Source organism: Vicugna pacos, chromosome 32 (genome assembly GCF_048564905.1).
Source record: "Vicugna pacos chromosome 32, VicPac4, whole genome shotgun sequence".
NCBI lineage: Eukaryota > Metazoa > Chordata > Mammalia > Artiodactyla > Camelidae > Vicugna > Vicugna pacos.
The window spans coordinates 15,586,977-15,603,595 of NC_133018.1; the positions used below are offsets into that span (position 1 = coordinate 15,586,977).

The 16,619-nt window shown below is 46.6% G+C and overlaps 1 protein-coding gene across 8 annotated transcripts in view; it reads right to left on the reverse strand.

The window, feature by feature from the left end:
* The window catches only part of CIT (citron rho-interacting serine/threonine kinase), a 149,731-nt gene that overhangs the window by 81,683 nt on the left and 51,429 nt on the right, over positions 1-16,619 (reverse strand). For all 8 annotated transcript variants that reach the window (XM_072953653.1, XM_072953655.1, XM_072953654.1 and 5 more), the window contains exon 10: positions 10,038-10,221. In XM_072953653.1, coding sequence (XP_072809754.1) covers positions 10,038-10,221 — 184 coding nt within the window. The remainder of the gene's footprint in view (positions 1-10,037; positions 10,222-16,619) is intronic.

Consider the following 16,619-nt stretch of genomic DNA (forward strand, 5'->3'; position numbering starts at 1 on the left):
TGAGCCTCGGGTGCCTGCAGCCACGCACCCACACACAGCGGTGCTGTCTCGTCAAGCACCAAGCCAAGTTTGGGTTTTCCTTTTATTTTTTTTTCCCAGCTTCTATTTTTCTAGAAAAATTTACTCTGAAATCAACATCTCTCCCTGATATACACATCTGCTTTATAATGATAGAGGCCCAAAGAGTATTAACAGAGGTAGTGCCACAGGACACAGCAGGAGGGCTGGGCTTGGCCGTGAACGGCTGCACCAGAAAGAACGTCATCTTAAAATGTGTTAGATGTGACCTAAAAACTGCTTTATGTGTAACCTCCACATGAAAATTACAAAATGCAGTTTTCTCAATGTCTAGAAATAACTCGCATAACTCAAGAAAAAAATTCCTTAATAAAGCTATCGACAGAATACTTCGTATCAAAAGAGAAAAACAATCTGTCCTTCCAACCTGAAAGAAGGTATATGTGTGCTGAGTGCTCGCTAATCACTACTGTAATAATAAAGCATCAGGCATCCATTTATTTCCTTAGGAAGAGGACCCCAGGCCTGCAACAGATGCCACCAAGTCACAGATCGCATAGATCACAACCACAAATATTCTCAAGATAACCAAGAACGGGGACCTGAGGCTGAAACAAGGGACTCGAAATTAGCTCAGCTGAGGACTCTACCTTAATTATGGCCAACAGCACTAAAAATACATGCAAGTGCAAGATGTAATACAGTGCAAAAAATAAGACACTCATCAGCATTCTGTTCCAAAAATATATTGGCTTTTAAGATTGAGCATTCTGAAATTTATGAACTAACGTGAGAAGCCCATTTAAGGACATGCCCCAGTGTCCATCATGAACACTTGGAAATGCAAGGAGTCCCCCCCTTATCCACGGCTTTGCTTTCCATGGTTTCAGCTACCCGTGGTCAACTGTGGGCCAAAAATACTAAATGGAAAATTCCAGAAATAAACGAGTTTTAAATTGAGTACCGTTCTGAGCAGCGTGATGAAACCTTGTGCTGTCCTGCCCAGGACGTGATTCATCCCTTTCTCCATCATATCCACGCTGTACACGCTGCCCGCTGGCCGACTCAGTTATTGGATCGACCATCACAGTATCCCAGTGCTTGTGTTCAAATAAACCTTATCACACTTAATAATGGCCCGAAGCCCAAGAGTAGTGGTTACACGGCAATTCTGATTTCCTCTTATGTGTGCCCATTTATAAACTTTATCGTAGGTATATACAGGGAAAAATATATATATACAGAGGGTTTGGTATTATATGTGGTTTCAGGCATCCATTGGGGGTCTTGGAACACATTCCCTGCAGATAAGGGGGGGACCACTACATCAAAAGTACCACTCTCCTGCAGAGTTTCTGAAGCCTGCTAGCTTTGGGGCACACCCTCACCAACCCACACACACACACACACACACAATCAGCAGTGGTCTCCAGCTGAATTTGAGCTGCTTTAGAATAACTCAAGATTCATTTATTTAAAATGTTATTAATAAAAATATTGTTGACACGATTTCTAATACAGTCGCACCAGTAAGTCAGTGCCTAGTTCCGCAGGTGAATTTCATTGGCATATCTTCCTCTCCTGTCTGGATGGCTGCAGAAACCTAACTTACCTCCCTGAATCCAACTCTCGTCCCCCTACTGTCCACCACACAACGATCAGAGGACCCCTCTGCAAAATGAGAGCCAGATATTCCACCTCCCTACTCAAAATCCTGCAAAGGCTACTTGCTCATTGCAACTGGCACAAAATCCAAAAGTAAAGGCCCCGCCCACCTCTTCTTGGACCACGTCCCCTGGGCATCTCCACACTCTGGCTGCTCCAACGTGCTCTCTGTTCACTGGACACCCACAGGCTAGTCCCGGCCTCTGGGACTAAAGTGGTCATTCCCAGTCATTCCCCATCCAGGTTCTGATTTTTTCAGAGCCTTTACCACCATCTGAAAAATTTCTTGTTCATGAACTTACTGATCCTCTGTCTCCCTGCGCAGAATGCTAGCTTCTCGAGGGCAGGAACCTCATGTGTCTTGCTCCATTATACCTCAAGGCCTAGAACTATGTATTTGTTGAATGAATGAATGACGTGCAACTTGGCAATGTCACAAGGACACACGTGCTGTCCCATCCAGGGGACACGAAGCACTAGAGGGTGGGTGGGAGCGCATCACCTCCAGGCTGGGCACAGTGTACTTCCGCCTTGCCCAGCACCAAGTTCCAGACCCCACTGGATCTAGGCCCTATCAGGAGCCTTGGGTGTGTTTTACAGAAGGTGCCAGCTAAACCAACACGTCACGGACTCCATTCTGAGTCAAAAATTGGATGAAGATATTAGGACATCCGTCAGGCACCCCATGTGGAGCCTGATTCTCTCAATGGGCAGAAACCAGCAAGATGTCATTATAAAGTGCAGCAGGGAAGAAAAGAGACTCAAAAACACCCCTAGGCCCATCTTTACCCCTAAATAACAATGGCAAATAGGAGATGAACACTTACTCTCCTCCAGGCACTAACACTACATGCTCCACGTGTCCCCACAACAAACTTAGAAGACAGGCAGAAATAACCCCCACTGTATACAGAAGGGAACTGATGCTGAGAGGTGAAGGGCCTTGTTCACACTGGTGAGGGGTGGAGACTAGGCTTGAACCCACATCTACCTGATTCCAAAGCCTAGACTTGCAACAAGGGTGCAATAGTCTTTCCCCACCCCCAAATAAAGAAGGCTTACAACCGCTCTAAAAGTAAAAGTTGGAAAAGTTGGCCTTCCTGTGCCACATGCATGGTGCTTGACCTTAGGAAATAATCCAGGCTTCCTGATCAGTTTCCTCATCTGTATAACAATGGGTTATTGCTGGGATGAAATAAGAATGTCTGTCGAGCCCTTAGCACAGTATCTGGTATGGTGAGTCCTCAGGAAAGTCAGCTCTCTCACCTTTATTGCTAGGCTAGTCCGTCGATCCTACACAATCTAGCAAAGTCAGGATGGTTCGAAGCAGGCAGTGCTGTGGACCTGGGGGCAGCCTCTGGGTCTACGGCTCAGATCTGTTACTACCCGCAAAACCTGAGTACTGTCAGCCTCAGTGTCCTCCTCTGTAAAATGGGGACAATACCAGCTACCTCACAGAGTTATGGTGAGATGGTGAGGACTTAGTGAGACAACACATGTCAAGAGGCATTCAGCACAGTTCTGGGCACACAGGAAGTACTCAACAGAGGACAGCTTCCACTAGCAGCTGTAGAAACTGTGCAGAACTGGCATCATCCTGGCCACTTCTAATTCAATTTGACAAACATTCATTGAAGACCTGCCAGAGGCAAGGCACTATTTCACACAAAAGATGGGAAACACGGTCCCCGTGCTCAGTGAGCACTGAGTGGCTTGGCTACACACAGGGGACAAGAAGGGGGTTTGGGTGAGAAGGCAGGCTAGGGTCTTGGCACCCCAAGCTTGAATGCCAAGTTCAGGACTGGTCGTTAATTCTGTGCACGTCACGATGCTATTGAAGGTCTGAGCAGGAGAATGACATCATCCAACTTGTGCTCTGGAAGAATTCCACCCTCTGTGGAGAACGGATTAGAGCTGGGAAAACCGGAGGCAAAGGAATCCATCAGGAGGCTACTGCAAGAGTCCAAGCAGGACTCAATGAGGGGAGGTGGCAGGGACAGAAAAATGGGCACAGATGCCAGTGTCGTCCTAGAGACACAACATAGAAAACCTGGCAACTGACGAGATGGTGGGGGAGATGAAAAATACCTGAAGATGACTCAGTTTTCTTGCCTAGAAAGGCAGAGACAGTGATAGTTTCTTAAATGAAACGAGGAAAACAAAACTGGCACCTAGTGGCTTATGGCGCGAACAACTGAGTCTATGTGTGCTGAGAACAGGGGACAGGGATGGTGAGAAGCTGATGGGACGTCCCAGTGACGGTGAAGAGGGCATGCTGGGAGGAAGGCCTTGGGGAAGTGAGAGTTAAAGTCAAGGACCTGAACGTGCTCACCAATAAGAGGAGAGAGACAACTAGGGGTGGAACTTCAGGGGATGGCACACAATCTCGAGGACCTGACACAGAGGATGACAGCCACAGAAGAGCGAGAACGGCACTCGGAGACATAGGAGGGAAAACCAAGCTTCCACCAGGTGGAAGAGGAGTAGAAAGTTTCAAGACAAATGTGGCAACTAATGGTACCATGCAACGAGGCGAAGACCACTAAATTCAGTGGCTGGGTGGGATCTGTGGCTTCTGAGACAGTAACTGCTGTAGAGCTGAAGAGGCTGAAAAAGAGGCACTAGGTAGAGGCTATTGTTTTAGGGAGCTCGTCAGAGAAAGGAAGGTGAGAAAGGTCAGGAGCCGCGAGACCAATGAAACAGAGAGAACCGAGAGAAATTCATTTAGGGGAAGGGACGGGTGCCAAACTGGCACCGAGATTGAGAACACACAGCACCATTTAGTCAATTACTGTCTTCTTAAGGGATCCGAGGCAACCATGCAAATCAGCATGTGTAGGCCAGCGAAGTATGCACCTGACAGATCTTTTGGAGCCTAATCTTCAGGACTGGGCTGGGATCGTTTGGATTAGATCTCCTAAAGGTATCTTTAAGACAAATGAGAAGGCGGCAGAGCAGGCCTGCCAGGCAAGCACGCACAGTCTAAATAGAGAACAGAATCAGGCGAGGAGAACAGGACGTGCTTGGCTAAGAGGAAGAAGAAACTGAGCAAGAGGAGAAAACCCCACCCGATGCCCAGAGGCCAGGGCGGGACACCTGGCAGAACGGAAACCACCCAGGACACCTGGGGGCAGCGACCACAGGCAGGAACTAGTTAAAGGTCTGTAACTTCCTTGGGCAGTACAGGCTGCACATCTTCGTGAAGCAGAGCCGAGTCTGCTCCTGTTCAGACCCTCCAAACACAGACGAGGCTATCTGCGATAAGGGTCTGGAGGTCCTACGCTCAATGGCACAGCCTCGGGCTGGAGGTGGAGAGAAAACGCTTTGAAGGGAAGATTCCCCCACTCTCCCGGGTCTTTTAGTGAAAAGTTAAGTGGGGCCAATTGGAGAACCCAGGCCGTCTCCACTGGGATAAGCCGTCCCAGGGTAGATGGCGGAGGCTGCCACAAGCACAAAATGTGAATGGTAACTCACACAGATCACAGACTCATCAAATTGAGGGCTGCAGCCATTAGAATGATCTGGGTAGATTCGGAGTGGACAGCAAGGTCAGTGCAGTGCCCTGTCCTCACCATGCTCACCCTCATGCAAATAAGAACTATAGGGAGAGAGTGTGCCTGCATGTGCTTACGTATACACACACACACCCGCCCTGGTGAAGTCTCTAAACGACAACAGGAAAAAAATTAGAAAAATCCAAGAGCTACACAGCCTACCTACTCAATAAACTAGCAGAGATTGAAAACAAAATCCAGCCTTTCGACTGCCCAGCAGCTCTCACCGGACCCCACACCACCCCCACTGCCCGGCACTGCCCACCACAGGCCTCCGCTTCTGACAAGCATGTGAACCTGGGGCCCCTACATGAAATCCCCGATTTCTCCTGTCTGTGGCAGGGCACTGTAGCTAAGAGACCCTGGAGCCACTCTGCTTGGGTTCAAGTCCGGCTGAGCCACGGGGAGCTGCATGACCTTGGGCAAGTTGCTTCATCTCTCTGTGCCTCCTGTTAGCCTGCTTATAAGCTGGGTTCTAACACCTTTATTGTCTGAGGGTCTGCAATGTCCTATGCTCAAGGGAAACCAGGAGGAACAAGACCCAGCCCTGCCCTTGAGATGACAGCCGATGTGGAGAAGCAGACAGACATGCCAGTGAAGATCAGCATAGCTCTTTGGCGAGAACTGGGAGCTAGCAGGACCCATCAAGGGGTCCCCGTGCTGGACTTTGGGCCTGGCTCTCTGACTCTCCTAAAGCAGCTAGCTACCCAGTGTGTATGTGATACTCTGCAGTCAAGGCGTTGTGTGTCCTGTGAAGCATTTCACACGTATAAGTTTGATTTATTCAACTTGATGGGAAAGAAACTGTTCTGGGACTGGGCCTTCTCATTCTGTCCTCCAGTCCACCCCACCCCAGCAACCTTCATTGTTAACCTGCAGGTACTTGGCAACTGCCTATCAACTTGTGGGAGGTCAGGAATGTTCAAAGCATCTCTAACAGAAAATCCTCAGGGCCTGGGAAGCTGGGTTTCTGGTCTGGCCTGACTTTGGACTATTTAATTATTGCTCTAAGTTCTTTCCAGATCTTCTTCACATATACAGAAGGACACCATACATAGAGAGACTAGTGCATTAGTAATAATAATAGGGGACATTCGATACAACTGTTCCGTGTGCCAGGTACTAGACCAAGTGCTTTACCTATTTCATATAACGCTCCCAGCAGCCCCAAGAGGCAGGGATCAGGATTACCTCCCTTTACAGTCGAGGACACAGACATGCAAAGAGACCCTAGTAGGGCAAGAAAGGAGCACCAGGAACGGGTTCTCTGAAAATCTGTAACAGCACTGGTGGCAGCCATTTTTCATTCTTCTGCAGTGTTTGGATGGCTGGCTCCAAAAATAAATTTTTCAGATCCACCCAAAAGGAAAGGAAAAAGCCCTGAGTCAAAGAGAAGAGCCCCCATCCTAAAAATAGCCTATTCAAACACTGCCATCCCACAGATTCCAGTCTTATCGAGATCCCATTGGTCCTTTAAGATTTCCAACTTCTCCAAAAGCATCAAACCAGCATGTGTAAAAACTAACACAAAACATAAAACCAACTGGCTTTTTCCTCCTAGAGTTTATATCAAATGTCTGCAGAAATGCTCGGCTTCTAGGAAGGAGAGGGACCTAACAAAATGCACCCCATGCTGACAGAGGAGGGAGGAGGGCTGGAATCCATTATGTTTTTAAACCTTTAACACGCTGATTTCTGTTACTACCCTCAACTATTGTAAAACTCGAGCAAACAGAGGCTCAGATGAACACCTAGGCATTCAGAGCTTGGAGATTTGATTTGGGTTACTGTTGGTTAAAAAGAAAGAGGCACCAGACACACACTCTCCAGCACTGACTCTGCCATAATCCCACTCCAAAGACAACCAAAACTAGTTCTGGAGAATCTCTCCTGCTCCCTCCAGCTCAAGCTGCAAGGAATTCCCACTACCCCTCACACACAGAATGCTGAGATCAAGAGTCTTGTTAAACCTAAAATAATGATGCAGTCAGTGGCTGGCTTAAAAATAGTCTGGGGTCCCAAAAATGGATCCTAGAAAGTGATGAGCGATCTCAACAATTAAAATCATTCTCACTGCCAGAGTCTCCGTGAAAATTCCTCATTCATTCAGCTCCACCTCCGAACATTTCATTCAATTCACTGGCAACAGATCTGGGGTCAGTTCTCCCCAGCACATCTGCAATTTCTTCAGCGGTGTGAAGAGTGAGTAACAGCACAGGTAATCAACGCGTGTAAATAAAAACCTGTGGTGCTGAAACAGGGAGGGGAGGAGGAGAAATTCAGGAAGAAACCCCAGGTCCCTGGTGGCGATGGTGGTATCCCCAGCAAACGCCTCCCTCCCCACCTCCAAACGGATTTTGTAACCGTATGTTAACAAAACTGCATGGGGCTTCTAGGTAATTTTATCGCTGCATCTTTTTAATTGAATTTCTAAATAATGATGATCCAGTACATCCAGGGTCACCTACATCCAACAGGTGGAGTGAATTTCTAAAATGATGCTGTAGGTTTCACCCGTAGGGCTGCCCGTGGCAGAGTAAACAAATCCGACAGCAAGATCACATTAACAAATACAAGATGAAAGGCAATCTTTCTGATTCCAACCCCAAATTGCCAGGGAAAGGGCATTAACGTCCCCCCACCAACCAAAAACAGGAATACTTTGATTCCATCTTCCAGATAAGAAATACACAGTTTTGTTTGCAAGGACTTTTTTTTTTTGATGAGAATCTTAGTCATAAGCATGAATAGAAGCTCATTTTATACTCTAGAGATATATTGTGAACTACCCAAGGTGAAATAGCCTGTCTTCAAACACAGCGAGTAATACAGACACAATCTGGGGGAAAGGATCATGAGTAAATTAAATCAACGAATATTTATCGAGTGCCTAGGCCCTAATCCTGAGATGCCCCTGTCAGAGAGCTCCCTTAACTGAGCTTTCTGGGAGAAGCAAAGAGATGCAATTACAGTCTTCCTGAAAAATAAGCAATTAATCACACACTGCTTTGGATTAACTGCAATGCCTGAGACCCCCCACATCTTTCTGCCTTTGCCCTGAAGCCCTTCTGGTTTCTCAGATCACTGATTAGCACCCCAGGCAAGCTTCCATTCTGACCCAGCTAGCCCACTACTAACCAGAACTAGAACTCTCCACACACCTCTGTCCAGTCTGACTGGTGACCTTCAGGGTGCTGTGTGTGTCAAGGTTAAGCTGCCCACTAACCACGCATCCTTTTAATAACCTCAGGCCTCCAATTCTGCCCAGCTCTTCGATGCCAGTGCAAAAGCTCCCGGCCCTGCCGGGCCATTTCCAATCCATCCGACGGCACATTCAACAGCTAGTTAGCTTTCTGCCTCTCCTCCCGTCATCCAGATTGCTTTGGGGCTGCAGAGCAAATTAGCCTGAAAGGTACAGCCAGCAGCACCAAAACCCAACCCCAGGTTTTAATCCCAGCTCTCAGGGAGGGAGGAAAGAAGGGTCAGCTCAGTATCTCTCAATGCAAAAAAAGCTCTCCCAAATTCTATCACAGTCCACAGCCCTCTCTCATCAAGTGCCCAGTTCCCCCCAAATAGTCTGAAATCTTTTCAGGAACATGTCACAATAGCACCCATGGGAAGAGAGCATCCAAGAAGCTCCATGCCATCCCTCAAATCGATATCTGAGCTACAAGCACAACAAATCGGGAATAAATGCTGCCAAGGAGAAAATCAAATTCTGCTTGTGCTGTAAGTGGGCAGCGACTAATCGGCCAACATTACCCCAAGAGCCTCCAAGTGAGGGAGCTGGGGCGATGGGGGAATAAAACAGCTGGCCCAAGACCTTCCCGGGGAACTTGCACCCCTGAGCACTGAATGTCATCGGATCAGGAGAACGAAGCCAGACACTGAGCTCTCACATCCACAGAGGCTGCTGCATTTTAGAGGAATTCCAGGAGGCTGGAAGCCAGGAACCTGCACCCCCCAGTCCCAAGTGCCGTACTGAAGCATTTTTCATTAGCTTTTTCAAGAATGGAGAAAGACCAATCATGTCAAGAGGTTTACAGTAACATTTATACTTCCATTTTCTAGCCTCCCGGTTTGTTTGCTCCCCCACCACCTGCCGTGAAGCCCAGCTTCTGTGAATCAATGACTCGGCTACATCACACTCCCTCCCGGTGGCTCACAGTAACGGGGCTCTCTCTGGCCGCCAGTGCTGTGCCAGCTCACAGGGGCTCAGCTGCCAGATCCCTGATCTTGCAGCAGACTTCGAGCAGAGCCGGGTACCATCTCTCCGTTAGAGCCCTGGTACAGCCACTTGCAGCTCAACTAACCACATCAGGAAACCCTTAGCTTATGAGAAATGGATTTTAGGATTCTTTCAGTACTGCCAAGATAGCAACCTCCCTCCACCCACCTGAGAGAGAGATGGATACATAGATGGATAAATAGATAAGACAGCTCATCTTAACCCTGCACATCTCTCCTTTCACCGAGGATCTGCACTGCAAGGTATCTCCCTCTCTTTCCTCCCCTCTAGAGAAGACCAAAGACAGGAAAACTAACCCAAAGTACCCAATTGACAATTATGATGCTACAGGCAGAAAGAGGTACCTTACACACAGCAGGCTGAGAATATTAACAGTCTACCCCACCAAAGCCCAAACAGGTACACTGCTTTCCAAATGCAGGCTGATCAGATTAGCACCTTCTCTCTACTGCACTCCCCCAACCCTAACACCACCACCACCACCACCACCTTTGGGCTCTGTCTGCCTTGCATCAATGCAGGTCCCTTAGAAAAGTCAAAATTTCACTTACTCAGATCTACCAAGAATTCCCAAAGCCCTGCTGTACGAAAACCCCACAAACGGCAGTTCTTCACCCGAGAAACCTGAGGGGTTCAGCTGGCACGGAGAGGATGAAACCCACGAATTCTTCTCTGGTTCATCGAAATTGGAGGTGTCATCGTCAGACTTGAGGGTGGGAACGAAGGGGGGAGGAGCTGGTTAAAGAAAAACAAGAAGGAGGGGTGGGGGGGGAGAGAGAAATTCAGACGGATTCAACACTGTTGCGGAGAAGAAAACCGCCTCACTCCTTCAGCGTTCCCGGGGGCACTGCAGCGCCTGCCTTCAATCTGGCTCACACACAGGCAGACCCAGCCTCGCTCGCTCTCGCTCTTACAGCAACAAGAGATTAACCCCTTCCCTGCCAACATGGCCACCAACCCGCAGACAGGCTACCTTCCCCGCCGGGGGGTGGGGGGGGGAACCGAAGGGTAAACTCGAACAGGTCACCCGGTGGACGACAGCACTTGGGGAACTCATCTGAGCCAGCCGCTCCTCCCTGATGTTTCCCGAATGCTGCTACGGAGCATCAGCTGGCTGGCACCGGCATGCCGGCTAACCTAAACCTATCCCCTTCCTCTTCCAGGCAGGTCCCAATTATTAATGTTTAGGGCTCATCAGTGGGATAAGATGGAATTTCTACATTTAATGGATTAACCGGAGTGAAAGGCAGGAGCTGGAGAGAGGATTTAGAAGGCATGTAACTCATGTTAGGACAGCACTGCAGTCTAGCCCAATCATATCCAGATGAGTATACTCAGAGCTCTTAGGAACCACTTTTCTTAAGCTCATTATTCCTCCTCCCCAGATCCATCATGCCCCCTGAATCCACTGCAGTTTAATCAGCATAATGGAACAACCAGCCAAATAAAGTTCTTCCCGACGATGTACAGCACCCCTGAGCCCTGACGGTGTGGACGGACAGCTGCGTCCTACCTCGTTAAGGCTTGACTCCCAGCTAGGGGCGTCTTACATCTTCTCCACTTCCTGTGGACCTACTAAGCTCTCTCGGTGAGGGAGGTGGACACTTGTCCATCGGTCACCAGGAGGCTGCCCACTGTGGTGGGCTCCCAGGGGTGTCGCCAGCCAGAAGCGTTGCCATGGCTGCGGGCAGAGGCGTCTGTGGCTGGCGAGCCGGGCATCACATCCCCCGCAGTGCAGGCTTCATGCTCCCCACTCTGTGCGTGCTCTGGCTGGAACCCCACCTGGCCGCCTGCGTGGCAGGGGCCAATGCTGATCTGAGTGACAGAGCAGCATGAGTCACGGCCAGAGCCCGCACGAGAGCGCCCCCTAGAACAGTTGCCGTGGCCCTTCCCAGCCCAGGCACTGGTTTTAACCCCTTGTTTTCTGGACAGAGCTTGGTATACCAGATAGGAGCAGCAGTCTGTTTTCCGCTGACAGACTCCAAAGAATCTGGCTGTTTCCAAAGTTCCCTGACGACAACAACAACATGGGGAAGCAGCGACGGCGGGCGTCAGGGAGTAGATGGAGCAGCAAAGGGATGTGGAGGGGGGATGGAGCCAGAATGAGCAGGTCTGGCAGCTGCCGGGAAATGCAAAAAGAACATTCTCAGAGCTTCAGGTGCACTGAGATGTGGCAGGAGATGAAAAATGGAAAATGTGCACCACCAGAAAATTTTTTAACACCTCTAAGCTCTCAAGGAATATCGATCTTCCCTGTTAGTCTCAGAATCTACTTGCTTAACTCTTTAAAAACTAGTTGATGGGAAGAAAAATTACACTGACTGCTTCAGCCCACTTGCCATGTGTACTTCCATCAACACAGGCTTCAATCCAATCAGATTTCAATTACACAATACCTTTTTTATTAAGCAAAAAAAAACCCCACATTTTAATGGAAATTACATCTCATTAAGGATAAAAAAGAGAAGTTTTCCACCTCAAAATAAAGGAAACTCAGAGAAAGACTGAGGAAATGTGTGGATAGAGATATGCAGGTGGCATCAATATGGACGTATCACGGTTAATGGCACATACTTTGACTAGGTCAAATCCCAGCTCCACCACTTACCAGCACTGTGACCTTGGGGAAGTCCCTTAACTTCTGAGCCTCAGTTTCAACACAGAGATAACTTCCTCAAAGAGCTACTGGGAGGTTTAAATGAAAAAAAAAAAACCTATAAAAAGTGCTTATTAGCACAGTTCTTAGCATACAGTGAACACTCCATCAAGATGACCTGCTGTTGTTATTGCTCAGGTGAGATGGATGTTTATGACAGACCCTGCAGTGAGATACAGCAGAATCTGTGTTACTTCCTCTTTCCTGCACAGACCCACTCATGTGGATGTTTGTCAATCACAGCATTTCATTCCTAGCAGAAGTTTAAATTCTTTTTCCACTATATACTAATTTATCTTTGGGAGACTGAAACAGAATTCCATTTCTTTGTGAGAAGCATGATTAACACAGGGGCAGGAGCCACCCTCCATGAAATAATTACAACTGAGAAATTCCGTACTATAAAGATCCTTCTTTAAAACTGTCACGTTCAAGGCTAGCCCATGTGATCAGCATGAGAAAAAGGGCCGAAAACCTTCAATAAAAGTGAAGAGAAGTCAAAATGAAATACCCCAGCTGGTGACAGGTGAGGTATTCACAGGACAGACGAAAAGCTAGGGACAGTAACCCTCTAAACAGGTAGTCAGTTGGGAACAACAGGAAACTCTGTAAAGGGCTTCTGAGGGCCACGTTTGGGCAGGGGAAAGAGTCACAGCTTCAAGCCAAAGAGAAGTAGGGGAACTGGAAATTCTCAACCCGCCAGAAAGTGATGGATGCTCAGCCTTGTCGAGGGCCTTTTAGGAGGAAAGAAACAGGGCAGCTATTAAAACTGCAGCCCCGGGCAGGATGTCTGCATTTACAGTATTCTGCATGGTATGGGAATGATACACCAAGAAATTAGCATCAGTATTGGTCCAGGATCCCTTAGGAAACTGGCAGACATAAGTAGAGAAAAACTTAGGGCCACATTCACAACCCAAGGCACACAGGACTCTCTCTTGATCTCTCAATCTCTCTCTCTCTCTATTTCTGTCTCTCTCTAACACACACACACACACACACACACACACACACACACACACAATTAGAAATGAGTTCACAATTAAAACAAAAAAAGTAAAAACCAACAACTACACACAGCAAGGGAAAAGAAACCACCCAAGCTACCATGAAGGAGCATCAGTAGATATAAGAAGTAGGAGAACCAGCTCCCCAAAACTGCAGATAAGAGAACAATCTAAAATGGACCATAAAATAAATTGTAATTTATTATCAAGGTACATGAGTAAGAAATTCTAATAAAAGAACAAGGTACTCTAAAGAAAAAACAAAGCTCATCTGAAAGGAACCAAATAGAATGTTAAAAAATGAAGAGTAGGATTGCTGAATTTAAAGTCTGAAACTCAGTGGATGCGTTATGTAGATGAGACACAGCTGAAGAGGAACTTAGTGAACTAGCAGTTAGAGCTGAGGAAATCACACAGAACCATGGTCTGACCTGTAGGCTGGCAGCATCAGCATCACCAGGGAGTTGCTGAGAAATGCAGAATCTCAGGCCCTACACTATGCCAGCTGAACCAGCACCTGCATTCTAACAAGATCCCCAGGTGATCTGTGAGCATGCTACAACTGGAGAAGTGCTCACAGAGAATGCAATACACAGAGACAAAGAATGAGAAGGTTCAATACACCTCCAGTAAGAGCACCAGAAGGAGAATAGAGAACTAGCTCCAAATTTGGATGCCACTTTTTAAAAGACTGTATAATCTAAAGACTAAAAAGTATGTGACCATATCTATCTTGGGGGGGGGGTGTTAATTCTCCTCTTTCTTGTACCTTATGGGAAAAGTCCCTTTTTTAATCCTCCAAAAGCATAATTTTTTTTTTGCTTTAAAAAAGGTATTATGTCCCTGAAATCATTGGATTTGCATCTATGGGGGTACAATACACACTGCACCTAAGAACACAGCACAGTGCCAGGTACACAGTAGGTGCACAATAAGTATCTGCTGAACAGATACATCATTACATGACTAGAAAATGGCTCTTGCAAAGAGAGTACCTAGCATTACAGGCCACAAAGAAGTTAATGGATATTTGAGTTAAATGAAGAGGCTTTAAAAGCGGTGATGGTTCTGTCTGAAAAATATGTTCATGAGTGCCTATATTAGTATCTTCTGATACAGTATTATGAAATCACCATCTCACCCACTCCACATGTCCACTACATTCAATAATGACAAATAAGATGTCATATATTAAGATCTGTTCATTGGTAGGAAAAATACGTAAAAAAAAACCTTTCCCTGTGTATTTTTAAATAAATCAGCCTACACTTGAGGTCACATCGGGGCACATTCTCCTTAGTGGCAGGGGCTACACAAGTAAGTTCTGGAGGTATTTTTTTTCCCCCAGTTCTAAGATAGATGGCAGAACAAGACTTTCAGAAAGAAAGAGCTATTTTAAGAGCTGTAGTTAGTCTCTCTCCTATAAATTCTCACTTTTTAAAAATCCTGACATTCATTAAAAGCTTTGGTGGGGGGCAGGGAGTATGGCCTTCAAAAATATCCACACACCAAAAAAAAAAAAAAAAAAAAAAAAAAAAAAAGCAAGGAAAAGAGAAGCAAATGGAGTTGTCCTCTTGGCCCTACTTCTCTCTAACATGCTTCACCGAGCTCCATGTATCCCATTCAAACCTTCAACTTGTCAGCATACCAGACAAACATTATTATTAAAAACACGAAAGATTTTCTAATGTCAGTCGAGTGTTTATCATCTGCTTTCCCCACTGGAACACAGGCTCCATGAGGGGAAAGACTATGCTCTGTTTACTATTATACACCTAACACCTAGAACAGTATCCATCCTAGCTTAAGGTTTAATATCGACTACCTTAAAGGAATGAATGAGTAACTAGAACCTTGGAGGTGGGAACTAGATTCTCAGACCTCATGGGCTATCTCATGCCATGTGCCACTTTAGGAAACTCAGAGTACCCAACCAGTCATGAAGAATTGGCGCACTGAAAACAAAAACCTGAACCTAGATCTAGGTCATCAAACTCCTATGACTTTTAATCATCACTGTGGGTTACTAACACCAGTGCTGAGTTGTGCACGGCAGAGGCAGAAGATGAGTAACAGACAACATAGTGTCAGAAAGGACAAAGGCACATAAATAAATATCATGTAATGATATCATGAATCAAGACCGTGCCTGGAACACAGTGGGCAGTCAATGGTATTAAGTCAAAAACACTTTCAACTTCATTCTATCTACCATGATGTCCCACACCTTTAAAAAAAAAAAAAAGTACTCAACTGATTTATTAGATGTTCAAATCTAAAAGGAAGACTACCCCCAAATTAGCTGCCTTCCAGTTCCTCAAAATCTGCGGCACCAACGTGACGCCTATCCACATTATGAACCCAGAACTGCAAAGTAAGTGAAGAGGAAGCTATCTGTGTCCTTTGGAGGTCAAAATGTGGGTGGGACAAGTGGAGAGTACATAAACAGAGTAATGGCCATTGTGTTTTGCCGATGGGGATACAGTGAGTTTTGTGCGTTCCTGCAGGAAAGTATCATGGAGGTGACTGAATCTCAAGAGTTAGTTAAAAGGTATCTTCATGGACTGGAGTGGGGATAAGTGCTACTTTAGAAAAGCCACGGAACAGGAGCCCATGAAAGCTGTGGGTAATGAGGCTGGGAAGTAAAGTGAAATCTCGGCTGGACTTTGGAAGTGTAACAGAAAAAAACAAATCTGACTCCATATTAGATCTGTTCCTTTGACTTTAACCCTGTGCTCTTTTTCCAAGGCTTAGTCTTGCTGGTTCTGCACCTTTTGCAAAAAAAATGTTGCCTATAGCCTGAAACATACAGAATAGTGATTCTCAAGGGTCTGACCTTTAAGGATATTAATCCTTACCCATTCCTATAAAGATAACAAGTTGAAGAACAGAAAACAACATTTGTTTTGTTGGATGTTTACAGGGACATCATGATCTGACCCAGGTGGACAGCTGCAAGAACAAACGATTCCAAGAACAAAGAATTCCTATACCAAGAAATTTGCAACAACCAAGAATAACCCCTCCCCTTTCTAGTATAAAAGGAGCCTGAATTCTGACCTGGGGAAGATGGTTCTCCAGGACATCAGTCTGCCATCTTCTTGGTCGGCTGACTTTCCAAATAAAGTCGCTATTCCTTGCCGCAGCACCTCACCTCTCAACTTACTGGCCTGTCGTGCAGCAAGCAGAACGAGTCTGGACTCAGTAACAGAGGGGGATCCTGGACTGACAGAAGGGATGATTAGAGGGAGTTCTAGAGCACTGGGTTGGTGTCTGTGCCAGAGGCTGATACAATCGTCTCAGCAGTGATGGTGGGAAGAGGTCGATGCTGGGAACCGCTGAAGGACAAGCCTACAATAGTTAACATAACAAATTCTATACTGGGGAAGTGATAACGGAAACAGAGAGGATGTGGATTCACAGGAGACGTGGCAAAAGGGTGACAAGTGATTGGAGAGCAGAGATTTTAG